This window comes from Centruroides vittatus, unplaced genomic scaffold, assembly GCF_030686945.1.
Source record: "Centruroides vittatus isolate TY-2023 unplaced genomic scaffold, ASM3068694v2 contig_913, whole genome shotgun sequence".
Lineage (NCBI taxonomy): Eukaryota > Metazoa > Arthropoda > Arachnida > Scorpiones > Buthidae > Centruroides > Centruroides vittatus.
In genome coordinates, this window is record NW_027122602.1 from 50305 (window position 1) to 68132 (window position 17828).

The window sequence follows — 17828 nt, forward strand, 5'->3', positions numbered from 1 at the left end:
AACACCAATTTCAAACGCCTTGTAAGCCTTACTATAGCACTATGTATAAGGCAAATACAGGGACAGATTTAAGGGCGCGTTAAAGATTCATGAGACACAGACATTTTTCTCCGGGAGAATTGTTTTGGGGCAATATTTTCTGAGAAAAGACTGGTTTGGGGCACTCATTGGTGGGGGCTTCAATCAATTGCTCTTTTTTGCCCTAAGATAACACGTCACTTGCGTGCAGGCCGTGACTGTACCCTTTTTTGGAATTTTTCCCCCAGTAAAACAGGGTACCTCGCGTAGTAAAATTTTGTAAGTTAAGAAATCTTTAGAGGTGTGCAGAAAGGAAACAATTTAAATCCTGTACTAAGTATTTCTGTTAAATAATATATATATTTTTAATAAAATCAAGTGAATATTTAAATAAATAAGCTCCATAAATAATCACTAATTGTGATAATGAGATAGTTTATTAAAAGTTATTTATTTATGTTAGGAAAATAATATCATTTTAAATAATTGAAAAAGAATATTTCATGTAGAATAAAGTAGAAATGTTAATTATAAATATTACAGGAAATAATAAAATTCTTAATGAAACTAATTATAATTTTAAAAAATAGAATAAAATAACTTTAAAAATTACAATATTAAATAAGAATTTAATCATTTTAATTAACTAAATTTTCTAGAGATAAACTAGAAAATGTTTAACCGGAAAATAGTTAAAATAATTTAAACAAACAATTTTAAGTATAAATATTTAAAAGTTTAAATGACCCTAATATAAATTGATGAGAAGCTATTTTAATTTCGTAAATATGAAAATAAAGTATTGAATTTTTATACAATTTAAATAAGTATTAATGGATTTTTAAAATAAGAATTTATATTGAATTTGTAACCAAATATTACGTTAAAAAAACGATTTATTTAATATAAATAAGCATAAAATGATCGATGCGACGGAAAATTGTGTTGACATCCGTCCTTGGAATCACCATCAAGAAATGTATTTAATGTTACAGTTAGAAAACAAACAGGAAAATCGAATGGCAAAAGAAATCAATGTTGATGTTAACACAGTAATAATGAATCATATTCGACGTAATATATATCCAAATAAACTTTACCTTGATTACAACGATTTAGTTACCGAACGAATTTGATATATATTTTGAATTTTCTTATGGAAACGTATGAATAGATATCAGAATTTTCGATACGCAAAAGAATACTTCATAATATAACTTGGGTCAGCAAAAATATTGTTGAATTTCCAGACGTCAGTTCTCTTCAAAAGGATCAATAGCTTCTCGAGTAGGCTATGACAAAGTCTCGCTTATCTCATGGTAAATATAACGAAACATCATTCGTCTAGAATTAAATTTGTAATTTATAAATATTTCACGAAAATAATTAGTTGATGGAGAATTTTACTTGAATTTTATCTTTATCTTTCTTTCTTAATTTTTTAATTTACTTTATATTGCTGCACGTATCGAGTTACAATCTATTTTTTACATTTTCTAAAGCGACATTGAATAATATTGTGTAAGAAATGAAAAAAAGAATACGAAATTATAAATAAAATTTGATTAAACTATTTTTTTAATGGAAATATAACTATACTAAAAGTTTTAAGTAGGCGTTCAGATTAACATGAAGTAAACGTAGAAGATAATTAACTTTATAACAATAATACTGTTGTTTAAATTTGACGCATTAAATCAAGAGTATACATTGAATTGATGCAATTAAATATGTAAATTTGTTTGTAATTACTCATTTATATTATGAGAAATTGAACAAATCAGTAAAGTACAAACAACAATCTTTAGCCAAATATAAAAACTAATAAGTTTGAAAGAAACCATCAAACTTTTTGAAAAACTACAAAGACAATGGAAAGGAAAGGATAAAGAATTAAAGATAAATAATAAAATTCTATATTCGCTCACGAAAATAAATTCTTTTTTTTTTTGTTTTTTTTTGTAAAGGAAAGAATAAAAATAAAATTTGTGCACGGACCATCAATATAAACTATTTCTTGGTTTTACTTTTAGAATTTTTATTTCTTTATTTTCACTTGGATTTTCCCAATTTCTTTCTTTCCTAAACTATGCTTGCATGAATAGTTTCTGTTTCTTTTTTCTTTCTTACTCTAATGTAATTCATAACTTTCCGTTTTGCCATTTGAAAGGATTTCTAAAATTTAGAAAAATCACAAGAATATCTCTGAATGCAATAAAGTAGAAGATAAAATTTACCAAAGAGCACTTTCAAAGAATTTCTTTATCTACGCGATATTTTTCACGGATCTGTAATAAATTTAATTTTAAAAAAATTTGGCTATTTTGCACCTTGCCAATCGATTTAATATTTGCGTAAATTTATTAGAAATACTTTTACAGTAGGTCCATTTTCGTTTCCCAAGTTACAAAAGAGAAATTCATTTGAATTCTTTTGTGTCTCTATTTTGAAAATATTTTGTCTTATTTTTGACTAAGTTTTCCTCTTTTTTTTATAATTCGAAACTACACCAGTATAATAAATCTTATTTATAAACCGTGTCTAGGTTGATAAATATACATAAACAGAAATTAAAATTCATTTGAATTTTGTTTTCGTGAATTCATTTTTGATAAAGTTAATCATTATAACGTAAGACTCGGTAAACATACGCAATAATTAATTTTACGATTTTTAATACAATTTTAATTGAGTTGTACCATTTAAATTAGTAGAAAATCGACTTATGTTGATAAGGATTTCGAGTTCGGCTTTCATTATTGTCGTATTGGGAAGCAATTCCCAAAGGAACTTGTCATCGACTTTTGTCCTCCTCCAGGATCATTCCTTTAGTCTTGTTGATTCATCTTCTAAATCGTTACACGAAATTCCATTCAAAGTTTCTAATTTAAAGGCTCGTTTGCACGTAACTTGATACACTCCATTTTAATTTGAAGGCTCGTTATGTACCGGGAAGAATTTCTTAAAATTTCTTTACGAGTCAAGTTTAATGAAAGGTAAAAATAAATAAATTATGTTCTAGATATCAATTCGGATATGGTTAATTATCCTTAACGAATTGTTTATATTTTTCTTTATAATAACGTATACCGTTTTCATTCAGAAACTGCTGCTGTAAATTCGTTGAAAATGAAAAATATTGACTCATAGAGATTGTTTGCACACTCACCTAGAGAATCATTAAGCTTGCAGTTTAGGTAAACTCTTTATCTCAACAACCAAAGTACAATGTTGTTAGCCTAAAGGCCACATTTTCTCATCTGAAAAAGAAATAACTTTCAGTTTGTTTTTATCATTTCTAGAGTTAATTTTATTTTCTCCAGTTATGTACAAAAGAATTTCTCTTCTTAGAAAAATAAATTCATTTGTGCAATATTTTTTAAAATATTAAAACAAATTTAACTTTTACAGATCAATTGAAAATCGTAGGGGAAGGAGGCCCCAATTAATTATGTAAAAACTTCAAATAGGAAGTTACGTGATTTCAAGTCAAACATTTCCCCTGTTTGACTTGAATTGATGACCAGCACGACTCTATTGCTAACAGGAAAAGTAAGATGTACAGGGGCAAGACAATACTAATTTGAGGTGGAGAGCATATATTTTAAAATTAAACAAATTTTAAATATTATTAAAAATTGTAGCCCGGCATTGTGATTATATCAAAATAAATAATTGCTTAATTTATAAATTATAATAATTCTCTCCTAAAGACTAATTGATATTTTAAAATTTATAAATAAAATTTATAGCTAAAAGTTCAAATTTTCTGTAACGTAAAACTAAAACATTTATTAAATAATTATGCAATCATTTCATAAATATTTATCTTATTTACTATAAAAATTTTATACGTGTGTTAATATTTATAAGAAATTATACTTTAAAAAATTGATAAAATGCATTAAATACATGAAAAAAAAATAGAGGAAAATTCACCAAAGATCCCTTTAACAGAAATCCGGATAAAAATGCCAATTTAAATGCAGGATAATATTAAATTTGTATTCTACATTTTAATGTGGGATCCACGATCAGATTGATCGCTTTTATTTGAAGGAGCTTAAAGCATTTTCACAATTCTCTCACCTGTCATCGTCTTTTCTAACGGAAATATACTTTTTGCCTTAAGAAATATCTAACAATTTCTTCCATTATCCGATGATGAAACGTTATTTCCAGGAATTTTGCAAAGTTTCTATTAAATTTTCAGTATTTACAACTGAAACTTTTCTGAAAAAGTTTAAAATTATCGTTCATCTCCTGTTCCAATACTTTCGAATAGTGTAATTTTTGGGCTGCAATTTAAAAAAAAAATGCAAACCTATAAATGCCGACTGTCTGTCCTTCCTCAATCCTTCGAGAACGGTTTTAGATAGATGAAAATCAAGACCAGACATAGAAAGCTTAGGGGAAGGAGGTTCAGAATAACTATATACGAACTACGGTATAGACCGAAAGTCACATGATTTCAATTCAAAAAATTTTCCCCCGAAAGGTGTTAGATAAATGACCAGCACGACTCTATTGCTGTCAGGTAAAGTATGATGTACAGGGGCAGGACATTATTTGAGATGGAGAACATATATTTTAAATTAAATAAATTAAAAATATGATTAAAAATTGCAGCCCTGCAGCATTGTGATAATGTCACAATAAATTTTGCTCATTGTTTCTGTTTTTCTTTTTTAAGCAAATAATTGAAGGAAAATCAAGAAAAATATAATCACAATAATATATCGAATGATATTTGTAAAGGGAATAAATTTATTCTCTCATTAGAATTAATAAATATATCTACTTTACTTTGGATTCGGATGAATGTAAGTTATAGATCCAATCCTTCTGGGAATATTATTTTTCTGGATGAGTAAACACACAAGAAAAAATTAAGAAACTAATTTCTTTATTTTTTCATAAGTAGAAGTTTTTATTTCTTTAAAATTGATTGAAAAATTAATATTTTCGGAATAAATGATGTGTTAAAGATGTGTTGAGAATATTTTAATAGCCATTCATTTAACAAAGATGAACGTAAATTAAGTAATGATGGTTTGCATCTGTTTTCGTGTTTTTCAAGCTATTATTAAGAGTAAATTAACTTTAAAAATAAATATTTACTTACATAAAAATCATTTCATATTACTCATGAATAATGATTTGATAATTTAGAAATCGTAAATTATCTCAAAGACAATTTATAACATGGAAAATAAGTTAAACAGCACAAAAAATCGATTCATTTGACTCATTTTGTATAACGTATTATATAAAATATAGAAATGTTTTCGAATAGAAGTTAAATTTTTATTTAAAATCAGAATATTTTATAAAATAAAAATTTAACTGCAGAGATATTGCATACGAATTTTTGCATATCGTTTTTAACAGTTGTGTTCCTATATTAGACCTACGCGGTTCCAATATTTTAAATGGAACTTTACCATTACCTAAGATAAATTTAAAGTTTAAATACGTAATATTAATATTTATGAGTGAAGCGTGTTTACAAAGTAAATGTACCGAGGTACAAATCTATATTAAGGATATGAATATCATATTCAGCAAAGTTTAAAATATTTAACAAGTACGACAAAATTTATTACAATAATGGAAATTTAGATAGAAATTTTATAATTGATTCTAGATTTTATCTTTTAATAACAAATAAGTTATTGTTTCTTGTATTTTTTCCCTATAATTTATTATAGAATGGATATAAAGCTCTCTTCCTATAAAGTCTTATTCTAAATGGATATAAAGCTATAAATGGAGACAATTTTCTTCCATATTTTTGCATAATTACAATTTTTAAATCGAATTTTTGATTAATTAAATTCGATTGTAAAATTCTAAATTTAGCAAAAGTAAGGAAGAAAATTAATTTTCTTCCTTATTTTTATAACTAGTTTCCTCCTTTCAAAAATCTATAGACTTACATCAACTTTACAACTTCTGCAGTTGAAGATTTATTTCTATTTTCTCTCTCTCTCTCTCTCTCTCTCTCTCTCTCTCTCTCTCTCTCGCTCTCTCTCTCTCGCTCTCTTTTTTGTTTTTTGTTTATTCTAGTAAATCTACAGAAAGATTTATCAATGGCTCAATTCGATATAAAACAGGATCAAGAGAACAGTAGCTGTAGACATGTGATGGTTGTTTATTGAGAAGGAATTCAAATTCTGTATAACAAAATGAAAGATTTAATTAAAAATTTAAATTCGTTGTTTACTCCAAAAGAAAAATATAATATCGAGAGAAGAAATTCTCAGAATTATAATTTATCTTTAGTTAGAAGTTGACTCATCTTTGGGTAACGTTGCATGAAAAACAGCAAAGACGTTCCATTAAGTCGGATATAGCTTTCTAGATCGATAACTCGTTAACTACGACACACCTATCACTTCGAATTTGACTTTTATTCTTGTAAATGTTTGATGATTGCTTCAATTAATAAATATTATCTCTTCACAAAACCCGAGAGAAGGGAAGTTTAGAAATTTTTTAAATTTATCTCTGTTTAAAAAATAATCTTTCACTATTATTTACTAATTGGAAAGCACGAAGTGATATATCTGTGACGACAAAACTACGTCCAATGTTTACGTATATTTTTAAAATTATTATCGTCTTCTAGACACGTGACACAGAGTATTGTCTAGTACAATAGATTCTTCTCTCGTGAAGGTATAATGACACTTAAACTAGAAATAGCACAGATAAGAATAAACATAGCTATATCGGATATGAAGATTTCTATTAGCAAACATCTGTATTGAAGCATTAAATTATTAATTATCTATGGAATGCAATCACGTGTAGAATATAAATAAATTAGCATTCCATCCTATTAAATTCATATTAAATCTGGTTATTAAATTGATTACGAAGTAAGGATTATAATTAGATTCCCGAGATTCCAAAATTTCCGAAAAAAATCAAAATTCTTCATTAAAATTAATTAATTTATATTCATTTTCGAGTCTGATTTATTAAAGAATTTTAAACGAATCTGCATTATATTAAATATTCTATTGCACGTATGAAATTTTTCTTATATTAATTTTTTTTTTTACTGAAGAAATTCTGAAGTTTAAGATAATTTCAAGTATGATGCGGCTATCAATTTTTAATGAAGATGTCTTATTATGAGTGGATTTCCAGCTACTAATAGTGGCGACACGTGCCACTATCAGTTAAAATTAAAGTTTAAAATAAAAATAATGAATATTTAGCATTTAAAATTTACCTAAAAACAGGTTTATTATATTTTTAATTTATTTTTATTCATAGCAATAGCATTGAGTACCATTCAAGACTTCTTGGAAACGACAATTGTCATCAGGAAAGACAAGAAAAACGAATTAGGAATTACAGTTTCGGGTGGAAGCGACACTTATCTTGTAAGTAGTATTTTTATTATGAAAGAGCCTATAAACATTTTAATTTGTACGAAAAAATCTACTCTTCTATACAAAAAATTACTTTTAAACTTAACAAAAGAAAGCCATCAAACGTGATAATTAGGCACAGAAAATAAAATCGAAGTGTAATTCTCTTCCTCTGGTCGAGATAAAAAATAAAAATAAAATAAAATAATGATAAAATAAATGCCTCCAGTTTAAAATTAAATATGTTTTGTCTTTAAAGGCGTACACACGGATACACTAAAAGAAATATTAATATATTATAATGTTTAATTGCTTCGAAAAATTATGAAGGAAGTAACGTGTGGTCAATTAAAGATATTATACGAATAAATATTTTTAGATAGTTAATTAGAGATTTGATGTTGTGAAGTGCAAAATCTGTTTTTATTCTAGAAGAGAGTTTCCAAGGAAACGGCACGAAAAAACACTACTTATACATAAAAAAAAAGAGAAACAAGTCAGTCACTAAAAGAAATAAAGATTTCTAGTTTTGTTTTTGTTACCTTTTGTCTGTTTACATTTAAAATTCGCGAAGAATTTACTTTATATTTTTTAAAATTTCGTATTAAATGACATTAAATTATAAAATTGAGTAGAAATTTCCATTTCTTAATATAGAAAAGAAAAATTTACGCTCAATATTATACTTATATTTATATAGGCACTAATAAAATATATATATATATATATATATTGAATTCATTTACGATTATTTGATCAAATTATTTAAAAAAATTAACGTATATTTTCAGATCAAAATAGTATCATTTATTCCATATATTATAAAGAAAATATTCGGCAATAAAAATGAAAAATATAAAGTTTAAATATAATGATGTTGCTGAGATTCAACTTCAACTTATCTAAAATTATAATATAACTAACAAAGTTATAAAATATTAAATAAATTATAAATTTTTAAATAGATGTACGAGTTATATATATATATTTTTAATATATTTTATTTAAAAAATACATATAAATTGGAACGATTTTAACAACGTAGCCATTAGTGTTATTAATACAAAACTGCTTTTCTTTTGCATTCTTACTTAAATAGCCATTAGTGGAAAATAAATATTTTAATAATAATTAAAATGTTATAAATATTTTTAAGCATACTTGTAATTAGAACTGCAGAACTTTTTAAATTGTTAAACAAATTTTGTTTTTTATTCTTTTTTTCTTCCACTTTATTACGATTTTTTAGAGAAAAATCGCAATAAAAAAGGAAATATAATCAATAGTTTTTTTATTCGTAAACTATTACGCTTTTTTTTCTCTTCACTTGAATTAGGTTTTGTTCCATACAATCTCATAAATTGGCAATTACTTTTCTGAACTTTTTTTTATTGTTCTAAGTTTAACGTTGGCTTCTTATTATCAAAGATTTTTTCTCATTATTTTTAACACTTATTTTTTATTTTTAAATACTAAATAATGAATTTTTAGTAATTAAGCTGTCGTGCTTATTAATTTTGTTTTATATATATATATTCTCATATTTTATTAAGTTATTTTTACTACATTAAATTAGCCAAAACGGTAAAAAAAAATTATAAAATGGTTAATTCTTCATAAATATACAAGCAGCTGTTAGAAAGAATACTTTTAAAAATACATAAAACAATACGACACGTAACAATAGCGGCATAGTAAATCTTTAACAAATTGTGTATGGTTCTATACTTTGTATTTTTAAAAATAAATATTATTTAAATAAATAAAACTATGATTTAATTCTAAAGTACACAGAGAAGGAAAGGGAATTTTATTTAAATACATAAAGCGTTATAGAAGAACAACAAGAAAAGAAAGTTTAGGTGTTCGTAATTATTGAGGAAAAACGAGAAGGATATTTACATAAAATATGGACAAATGATAAAAAGTTAAATGAAGCGAGAAATTTAAAATTGACTATTCTTTATAACTTCTAATACTCTCATTTCGTCTTCTAATACGAAATGGAATAGGATTCTCGACTTTTTACTGAGAAAGTATTAATAGAAACTGAGAAATTTCAATCAGATAAAACATAATTCTTAAAAATTTAATCTGTATTTTCTGTAATTTTTATCAATTTGTGGAAAAAAAGTAATTTTTTTAAAAAACGATAGCCATTTCCTGCTTATCATTTCAATCGATTTGATGTTTCCTCCTTCTTATCTTCAACTCAACAAAGACTGTTTTCTTTCACATAATAAAGATGCCATTAAATTAAATAATATTTTGAATTACAGAAAAACTTTAGAAGATAATTTATGTTAAATTTTTAAACTATTTTTCGTTCGAATTTTAAAAATAATTTCATAAAATTCCCACGAGAAGAGCGGATGCACTTAAACAAACTTACCAAACAAGTAAGGTTATTATTATTATTATTATTACTATTGAGCTTGTTGCGGCCATCGTCTGTGAAAGTCGTTTAAAATTCCTGCAGATATTTGATGTGAATATAATTACGCTGGATTAAAATCAAATTTCAGGAACAAGTCTGCGTAGTCGAAGTACATTCGGATGGATCGGCGAGTCGAGATGGAAGATTAAAAAGAGGAGACGTGCTCTTAGCAGTAAGTAGATGCTATTGAGAATCTAATTAGCTAATAAATATAAGAGAAAATATACTTTCACCTGTATTGTTTACCTTATCATAATGGCAATTTATTCAGATTGTTTGCCTCCCGTAACGTATCGTGTGTTGCTTAGATTATAATGAAATGAGCGCCGAGAGTAATTGATCGAATCGAAACAACGCTATTACGGGGTATTACTTTACTTTTTTTTTCTTATCGTCGTTAACAATTTATTTATTTTTAAATGAATAAATCACGCAATTAATTTTTTTTTGGTACGAAATTCAATTATTTTGTTTTGATTTCTTCCTTGCATTACTAATTTACTTTCATACGAATCAAAACCCTATAAAAATTTAATTTTGTTATATTTCTTTTTATCGGGATATATTGCTGGAGGATATTTTTCCTATAAGAAACTTGATTTTCATTATTTATACATTTCGTGACAGAATTTTTGAGAATTTTTATTAATAAAATCTTATGCTGGCCAGAAAAGTACAGCACGTGTATATATATATATAGGTTACACGTTAAAAAATGACTATTATATATTCAATATGAGCAAAATAGATTTTCTTATAACCAAAAATTACATTAAGGAGAGAAATATATTTTTAAAATTGAGCATCTTATACTTAAAACATATTACATCTTAGAATTTGTTTCATTTAAAATTAATTGCCGTTCATTCTTCTTAGGAGATAATAAACTAAAAATAGAGAAGACATTAAGTATCCTATCATTTTTTATCGTAAAATATTGCCATTATCTTCTTAAAATTTAAAATACATACGAATAGAAAAGGAATTATTGAATTGTTTGCACGATCGTTATTCATTTCTTTTTCTATTCTAAGCATCGATCAATTAATCTTTCGTTGTTCTTACAAAACTCTCTGCTTTTTTTTCTAATATTTACATTAATTTATTTAGTAATGCAGTTTCTTCAAGAAATGTTCGGACAGACATACGCTTTTTTTTATTATGTTAAAGGTGAACGACGTGTCTTTACGTGACGTTACTGCAGCGGAAGCAGTCAAAAACCTAAGAGAAGCTACTTCACCTGTCCGTCTTCTAGTTTTGAGAGAAAATCCTCAGACTTTATTTACTAGTAACGAAAGCAAGTTTTTAGTTTCTTTTTTCTGAAGTAGAATTTTGTTTCCGATTGACATTCTCTAATTGGTATGTTCCATGCAGGTCCATCCAAGTTTATTACAGTGGAATTCAGAAAATCCAGTATCAAAGACAGACTCGGGCTGAGTATCATTCAAAGAACGTAAGACCCATAAGATTTACTTGAATAAAATTGTAAAATTTTGTTTTATATATATACATATATATATTTTTTAATATTTAAAGAAACGGGAGAGGAGTTTTTGTTACGTATGTGGTAAATATATATATTTTTTTACATATTTCTATTGCTTAAAATTGATCTATATACGTATATACTAAAAGAATAATATAACATATTGTTAAGCAACCGGGTAGTATAGCAGCCAGACATGGTCGTCGCATAATGCAAGGTGATAGAATCCTAGAAATTAATGGACAAAATGTTAAAGACAGTAACCAGAAGGATGTGGCACAGATGCTACAGGTTAGTTTCTTTTATGTTTAATCGATATTGGCAAAGAGCGATGTTAGAAACGTGTTCGGATTAAGGAAAAAAATATTAATTTTTTGAATGTTCGAACAAACACAAAATTGTTGTCAAATGTTATTAACCATTGTAAATTATGATTAACGTTTTCAGTAATGAAACAGAACAGCTGGCTTTAATGATAGAAACGTTGTTAATGGTTTAATCAAACGAATCGATATTTGTCATAAATGTAATCTTAGTGTTGTTATTTAAAATAATAATTATAAAATTCAAATTTATTACTTTCTGTTATTATTTCGAAGCATTCGAAAATATTTATCGATTCAACAAAATATAATCTCGTCTAATGATTATCCTCGATCATCATCATCATCATCATCAATAATTTAATGAGGATCGAAGAAGAATGTCGACCTCTTGAGAAGAGAAATGTATTTATATCAACTTCCTAAGATTACTTGGATGATAAAATACTTTTAGATCCGAACATTTTCGTAATTATGACATTTTCAACTAATCAAAACTTGAAAAATCTGTTTTGTATACATTTTATGCTAAATTTATTCCAGTAAATTTAACAAGGACATTTAAATCGGTTACAATGGGTATCGTTCTCATCGGTAATATTTGCATTTCTAAAAATTCTTACAATTCTAAATGATAATGAAAACTCGACCTTCTTTCCTGATTCTACTTAACATTAGAAATTCTAATCATTTATAAATTCAGAATATCAAGAAAATATTTATAAAATGTTATATTTATCTGCATAGATATGATTTCTATACCTTTCCAGCGACCTCGTAAAATATTTTTCATTCATTTTAAGAAACATATTCCAAGTAGAACGTTTTCTAATCTTTCATTTATTATATTTTTATTCGATTATTTATTTGTTTTTATGTAGGAGACAACTCTAATATAAAAATTGATGCATGAAGATGCCCAAATATCGTGTGTAGTGATATTGCGGTGTTTAAAATTTGTATTATTTTGTTGTGGCAAGGATTAATGCCACTTTCTTTATCTCAATGCAAATAGTTAACTTGTGTTTTAATTCCTGTAGTGTTGTACGATGAAATAATTAACGAGTTAGCTTCTAAAATATCTTAGAGGATCAGTTTCTCAGACGAGTAATATTATGCAATTGTGTCGTTAAATGCTTTATGGATAATGAATATTTCTTTTGTCCTGTAGAGCAGGTACGGTACATAAATCAAATGAATTATTTATCATAATTACAGCTAAAATAATAATTGGGGAAAATTATTTATTTCTACAAGGTTAATTAAGTTACAAACTATCGATAGTTTAGTTTCATGAATGATTAATGAATCGGCAACGCTTTATTTTAGTCGAGAAGAGTGTATTATATCCTTACTTCTTCGCTTTCGTTTATTTATTATATAATAATTTACATAAATCAAATATGAAATGTGATATAGTGACAAAAATTTACACATATATATATATATATATATATATATATATATTTCTAAATACAATAATAAAATGTATTGAAGACAGAATTTAATTACGGCCTTGTTATTTTAAGTTATTAATTAAGGTATTATTAATACTCAAATCGGATAAAGCTTTATGTTCTAATTATGTATATTATATCGGTCTGAAGAATATTCCATCCATACAATTTATACCTCAACGAACAAGCCTTATCACAGAGGAGTCAGCAGATCCAATGACCGAGCTTCATATTCATGTGTCCTCGAAAATATTCGTCACAAATTATTTGTTTCATTTCATTTCTTGTAGGCCTGTACTAAGAAAAAAATCCTTTAACTTTTGTCGAATTTTATTATTAATATTTAAAAAGTACAATACAATTTTAAAAAAATATATATACTAGAGAATCCCTAGTAGCCTATATTTTAAAAAAATTGTATTGTAAATCGATAATTGCTTAGATTTCTCTTGACTTCTGAGAGAAATTGTCAGTAAATCGAGTGCTTTAACATTTAAAAAATTGAAAATTTGGGTATAATTATAGAAAAAATAAATTGGAAATATAGTTTTATATAAAGAGTTACCAGTGGCGCGTTATCCTATAAGCAAAATTCCCATCAACAGGAGGCCCAACCAATCTTTTATAAGCAAATTTTTCCTTTAAAAAATTCCCCGGAGAAAAATGAAGTAGACACTGTACAAGAGGCCCTCTAATTCAAATTTGCCTAGGCCCCATGGATCTATAACACGCCACCGAGATTTACTCAAATTCAGACCAATAATAAATCATAGGGGACTAGATTAATAAATAAGGGGCAAAATAAAAAAGCCTGTGTAGGCCTACAGACGTCCAGTGTTAGTTAGACTACCTATATAAACACCTTCAATTTTATTATTTTAAATTTTCCACTTTTTCAAGCTTGATGTGTGTGATTATTATTAATTTAATCTGTTAAAAATAGATTTACATTATCTGATAATTCAAGGTACAAGTAAAAATAACACAAGCCTACGTAATGAAAACACAGGATTATATACACTTTATATGGGCACTGCTGAATAATCTGGGGGCTGTTATATCTTTGGGGGACTTAGTCACCTCATAGTCTCTGTAGGCACTGATCTAGACTGATTTTCTGTCTGTATGTACGATAAATTATATGATTCTTTATAGCATTTAAACACAAGCTTTTATGTAAGAGTATAGTTTATACATTATAAAGATTATGTAACATTGGTTACAATTGACGTTATAGATATCTAAATAGAAATCTTAGAGAAGTTTTTGTCTGTATTGCTATTATTACTCCATAGAAGTAATATCATGACTTTAACGAGCAGCAAAAGATAAAAAAATTATGAAATATTATGAAGTATTTCCTTGTTTCCAGACAGAAACGATGTAAAAATCGAATAAAATATATTAAGTTTCTATCAATTTAGCAGCTTAATTGAGAATAATAATAATAATAATGGCAATCTTTCGAACAGAAAAAAATTGAAAAGACTTATCTTAATATCTTTTTTTTTCTAATAGAAAAACTTAAAACACGAAACCGTAGGAATCGTTTATGTAAAAGAATTTTTATAATAAATAAAATTATCTTTGAAAAAATGGTAATAATTTTAACAATTTATATGCAAATGAATTCTTTTTATCAGTATTTTGATCGGGGATTTAAAAATATGAAGTTGAACGGGAATAACAATGATATACATTCTTTCTAAACCGATTTTCGAAATTGTATTATCGAGACTTTGTTATAAAAACATAACCAAAGATAAATAATATTAATCTCTAGTAAAAATTACATTATAAAATTATATTTTTATAAAATATTTCTAGAATAATTTAAACGTACCCCTACATAGTACATTTATTCTCTTGAATGGATAGATATTTAAGAAAATAATCTGTCTTACAGATATGAAATCAGTAATAGTTAAATATTTATTTGAAATTTACATTTATATAATTATTTTTATTTAAAAATCTAGAAGAAATGTGGATTTTTTTTTATTGTATAATACCTTTATTCGAGAATAGTTAAAATTTAATGGCTTATTCTAATAATTATAACTCGATACTTTGTTTTAATTACATTTAAAAAGTGGAAAAGATAATACAAAATATGCAAATACAAATTAATTTTATGAATTAATCATTAATTTTAACCCAAATATTCTAATAATAAAAAGAAACATACTGTCTATACGAGAAATTTTTGAATTCGAAGCACATGGCATTTAACATGTGTATTGTTCCTCAGCAAAAGTTTGCGTGGTTAAGATAATTCTCAAGTAAAATTCGATTTATAAATGAGAAAAGATAATTCTTTATTATAAAGAATATATATGATAAGGTGAAGTGTGTGGAATAAATAAGAGTGTTTGTCTCTTTAAGTTGTCAACATAAAGGTTTAAGAGTTTAGGGAAGGGTAGTATGGAGCAACACGTAGCAATATGGAACACTATAAACAAATATCTTCAAAAATTGTTAATACGATAGATCTGGTAATCATTAACACGTGAAAGCACTTTTTAAACAATTCTCTTTCATTTAATAAAAATTGGATTCATCTATTTGTTTTCTACAACGCGAAATTGAATTTTTTTAGCTTGTAGAGTACCAAGTGCTATTGAAGTGTCACTTTTTTTACCATTTTTACGACGCTTCTATTAATGCTTTGGCTTTGTCGTGGCTTGCAATTTTTACAACTTTCGAATCTAAGTTTACCGAAGTTTGTAGCGGTTATAACGAGACTTTTATTTTTATTAAAACGTAACATTTTAAGTTACTCAAATGGAGCGTTATGGAACGAGATATAAGAGGCCAAGCAACAGAAATTTCAAGAAAATCCAGAGTTATTTACGTTTTTAGTAATGAAAACCACACAAACAAATTGAAATCTTTTATAAATCCTTTTTTATTCCGAACAAAGACTAATAGCGGACTACTCGAAGATTTTGTCATCATATAAACTTGAAAGTTTCTGTGTTGACAAAATAGATATGATAGATAATTTTTTTGTTCGGTAATGATTTGTTAGCTCATACTTTATATAATAATAATTAGCAACAAGATCTATTTGTAAACAGTAATTTAATGGATGATTAAATATTAAACTCTGCCTAGTCCCGTACGATGGGGCTAAACGGGAGATATCACAAATAAAAGTGGGGCTAAGTCAGGACTCTCCAATGTGGTCGATATCGACTTTCCGGGGTTAATAAAGCATTCTCAGGTGTCGAAAATTAGTCGAGGATCGATTGAAGAGATAAAAAGTCGAGTAATCCTTGAAGGGGCAAACAGTGAAAAAGTTTGAGAATTCCTGGACTAAGTGGAATGCTTACGGATGCTGTTTATTAAGCTACTCAACATATGTAAAAGCTGCTTTATGCAAGTCCATCATAATTAATGAAAATTTTTTTTTCTAATTGTGTAACGCTGACTCTCTATTTTGATAAACCATATTAGATGCTCAATGGAGATCATGCTATTATTATTATTATTTTAATTGCCGAACTTTTTTGTATAATGTCCCTGTAGAAACTTGAAATGCTTCAACAGCTTCAACTATACTTAACCGTAAAGGGTTTTTCAAAAAGATGGACAAAACTTTAAGAGGTGGAAGAACACACCAAAAGAAACATTTCTCGTCATAGAATGCGTAGTCGATCGAGGGAAAACGATAGAGGGCGCTTTCCGGTGAGCGTTTTTCGCATACATGGTCATTTTCAGTCTCGACGTCTGAAGAAATGGATCGTTATTCCCATGCCGAGAAGGCCGATGTACGAGACTCCCATTGAAATCCCTGGGGCTTATCTAGAATTAGTGTCACTGCTGTAGCTGTACGCGAGATGCCTGGTATTAGTAATGTACTGTACAGTACTGTACGCGATTCACTCCGTCTACACTGTGAAGCATGTATTACGGTTGGCGGTCGCTTTTTTTCAGCAGTTTCTCTAATTATCTATTATTAAAGATTATTTTTCCATGTTCTGTGCCATGAATCTTTACTGCATTTGCGCCTCAGCGCTTCACATTCGACTGCTTCACATTCGAGCGCTTCACATTCGTCGCATTCTACGACGAGAAATATTTGTTTTGGTGTGTTCTTCAAACCCTTAAAATTTTTTCCATTTTTTTGAAACACCATATCAGTTCTTTTCCATATCAGTCTGTTTTCATTTAAATAAATTACTATCCAAATTTCATTTCTAATCTCTTTCCATCCACACAATTATACGTGAAAGTTCATTTGCATACATGAAATATATATTCGGTTAGGGATTCGAACAGCTTTAGTATGGAAACTGAAATATCGGTCTTAGCGATTTGGTTAAGTTTATTTGTATACGGCAACGTGATACGTGAGCGATCTACCGAGAGGGATGCCTTCCGAGATAAGTTTCCATGGAAAACTGGCCCTACTTAAGTATTGCAAACGTGAAGAGGAGAACCCAGCTCGTTGACGAGGCGCGAATCCACGTTCAGTGGTTTTATCCACCGAACACTAGTGGGCTGAACGAGACGATCAGATGGCCGAGCGGTTAGAGTGTTAGCCAACCGCTTTGGAAAACCCGGAATCGAATTTGGACGAGTCGAAAAATCATAGAAATTTTTCAGGGTGGTCTATCTTGATATGTCGGGCACCATTCCTCTTCACTCCGTCCTTCATAATGGCCAAAACCATAATGGACTTGCTAAAATGACACTGTTAGTGTCTACAGGACGGAA

At 27.3% G+C, this 17828-nt stretch overlaps 1 protein-coding gene across 1 annotated transcript in view; it reads left to right on the forward strand.

Annotated features, from left to right (window-relative positions):
- The window catches only part of LOC136984319 (multiple PDZ domain protein-like), a 38956-nt gene that overhangs the window by 10362 nt on the left and 10766 nt on the right, over positions 1-17828 (forward strand). The window contains exons 2-7 of the mRNA XM_067281252.1: positions 7306-7415; positions 9929-10012; positions 11011-11137; positions 11215-11293; positions 11377-11407; positions 11498-11617. Of these exons, the coding sequence (XP_067137353.1) occupies positions 7306-7415; positions 9929-10012; positions 11011-11137; positions 11215-11293; positions 11377-11407; positions 11498-11617 (551 nt within the window). The remainder of the gene's footprint in view (positions 1-7305; positions 7416-9928; positions 10013-11010; positions 11138-11214; positions 11294-11376; positions 11408-11497; positions 11618-17828) is intronic.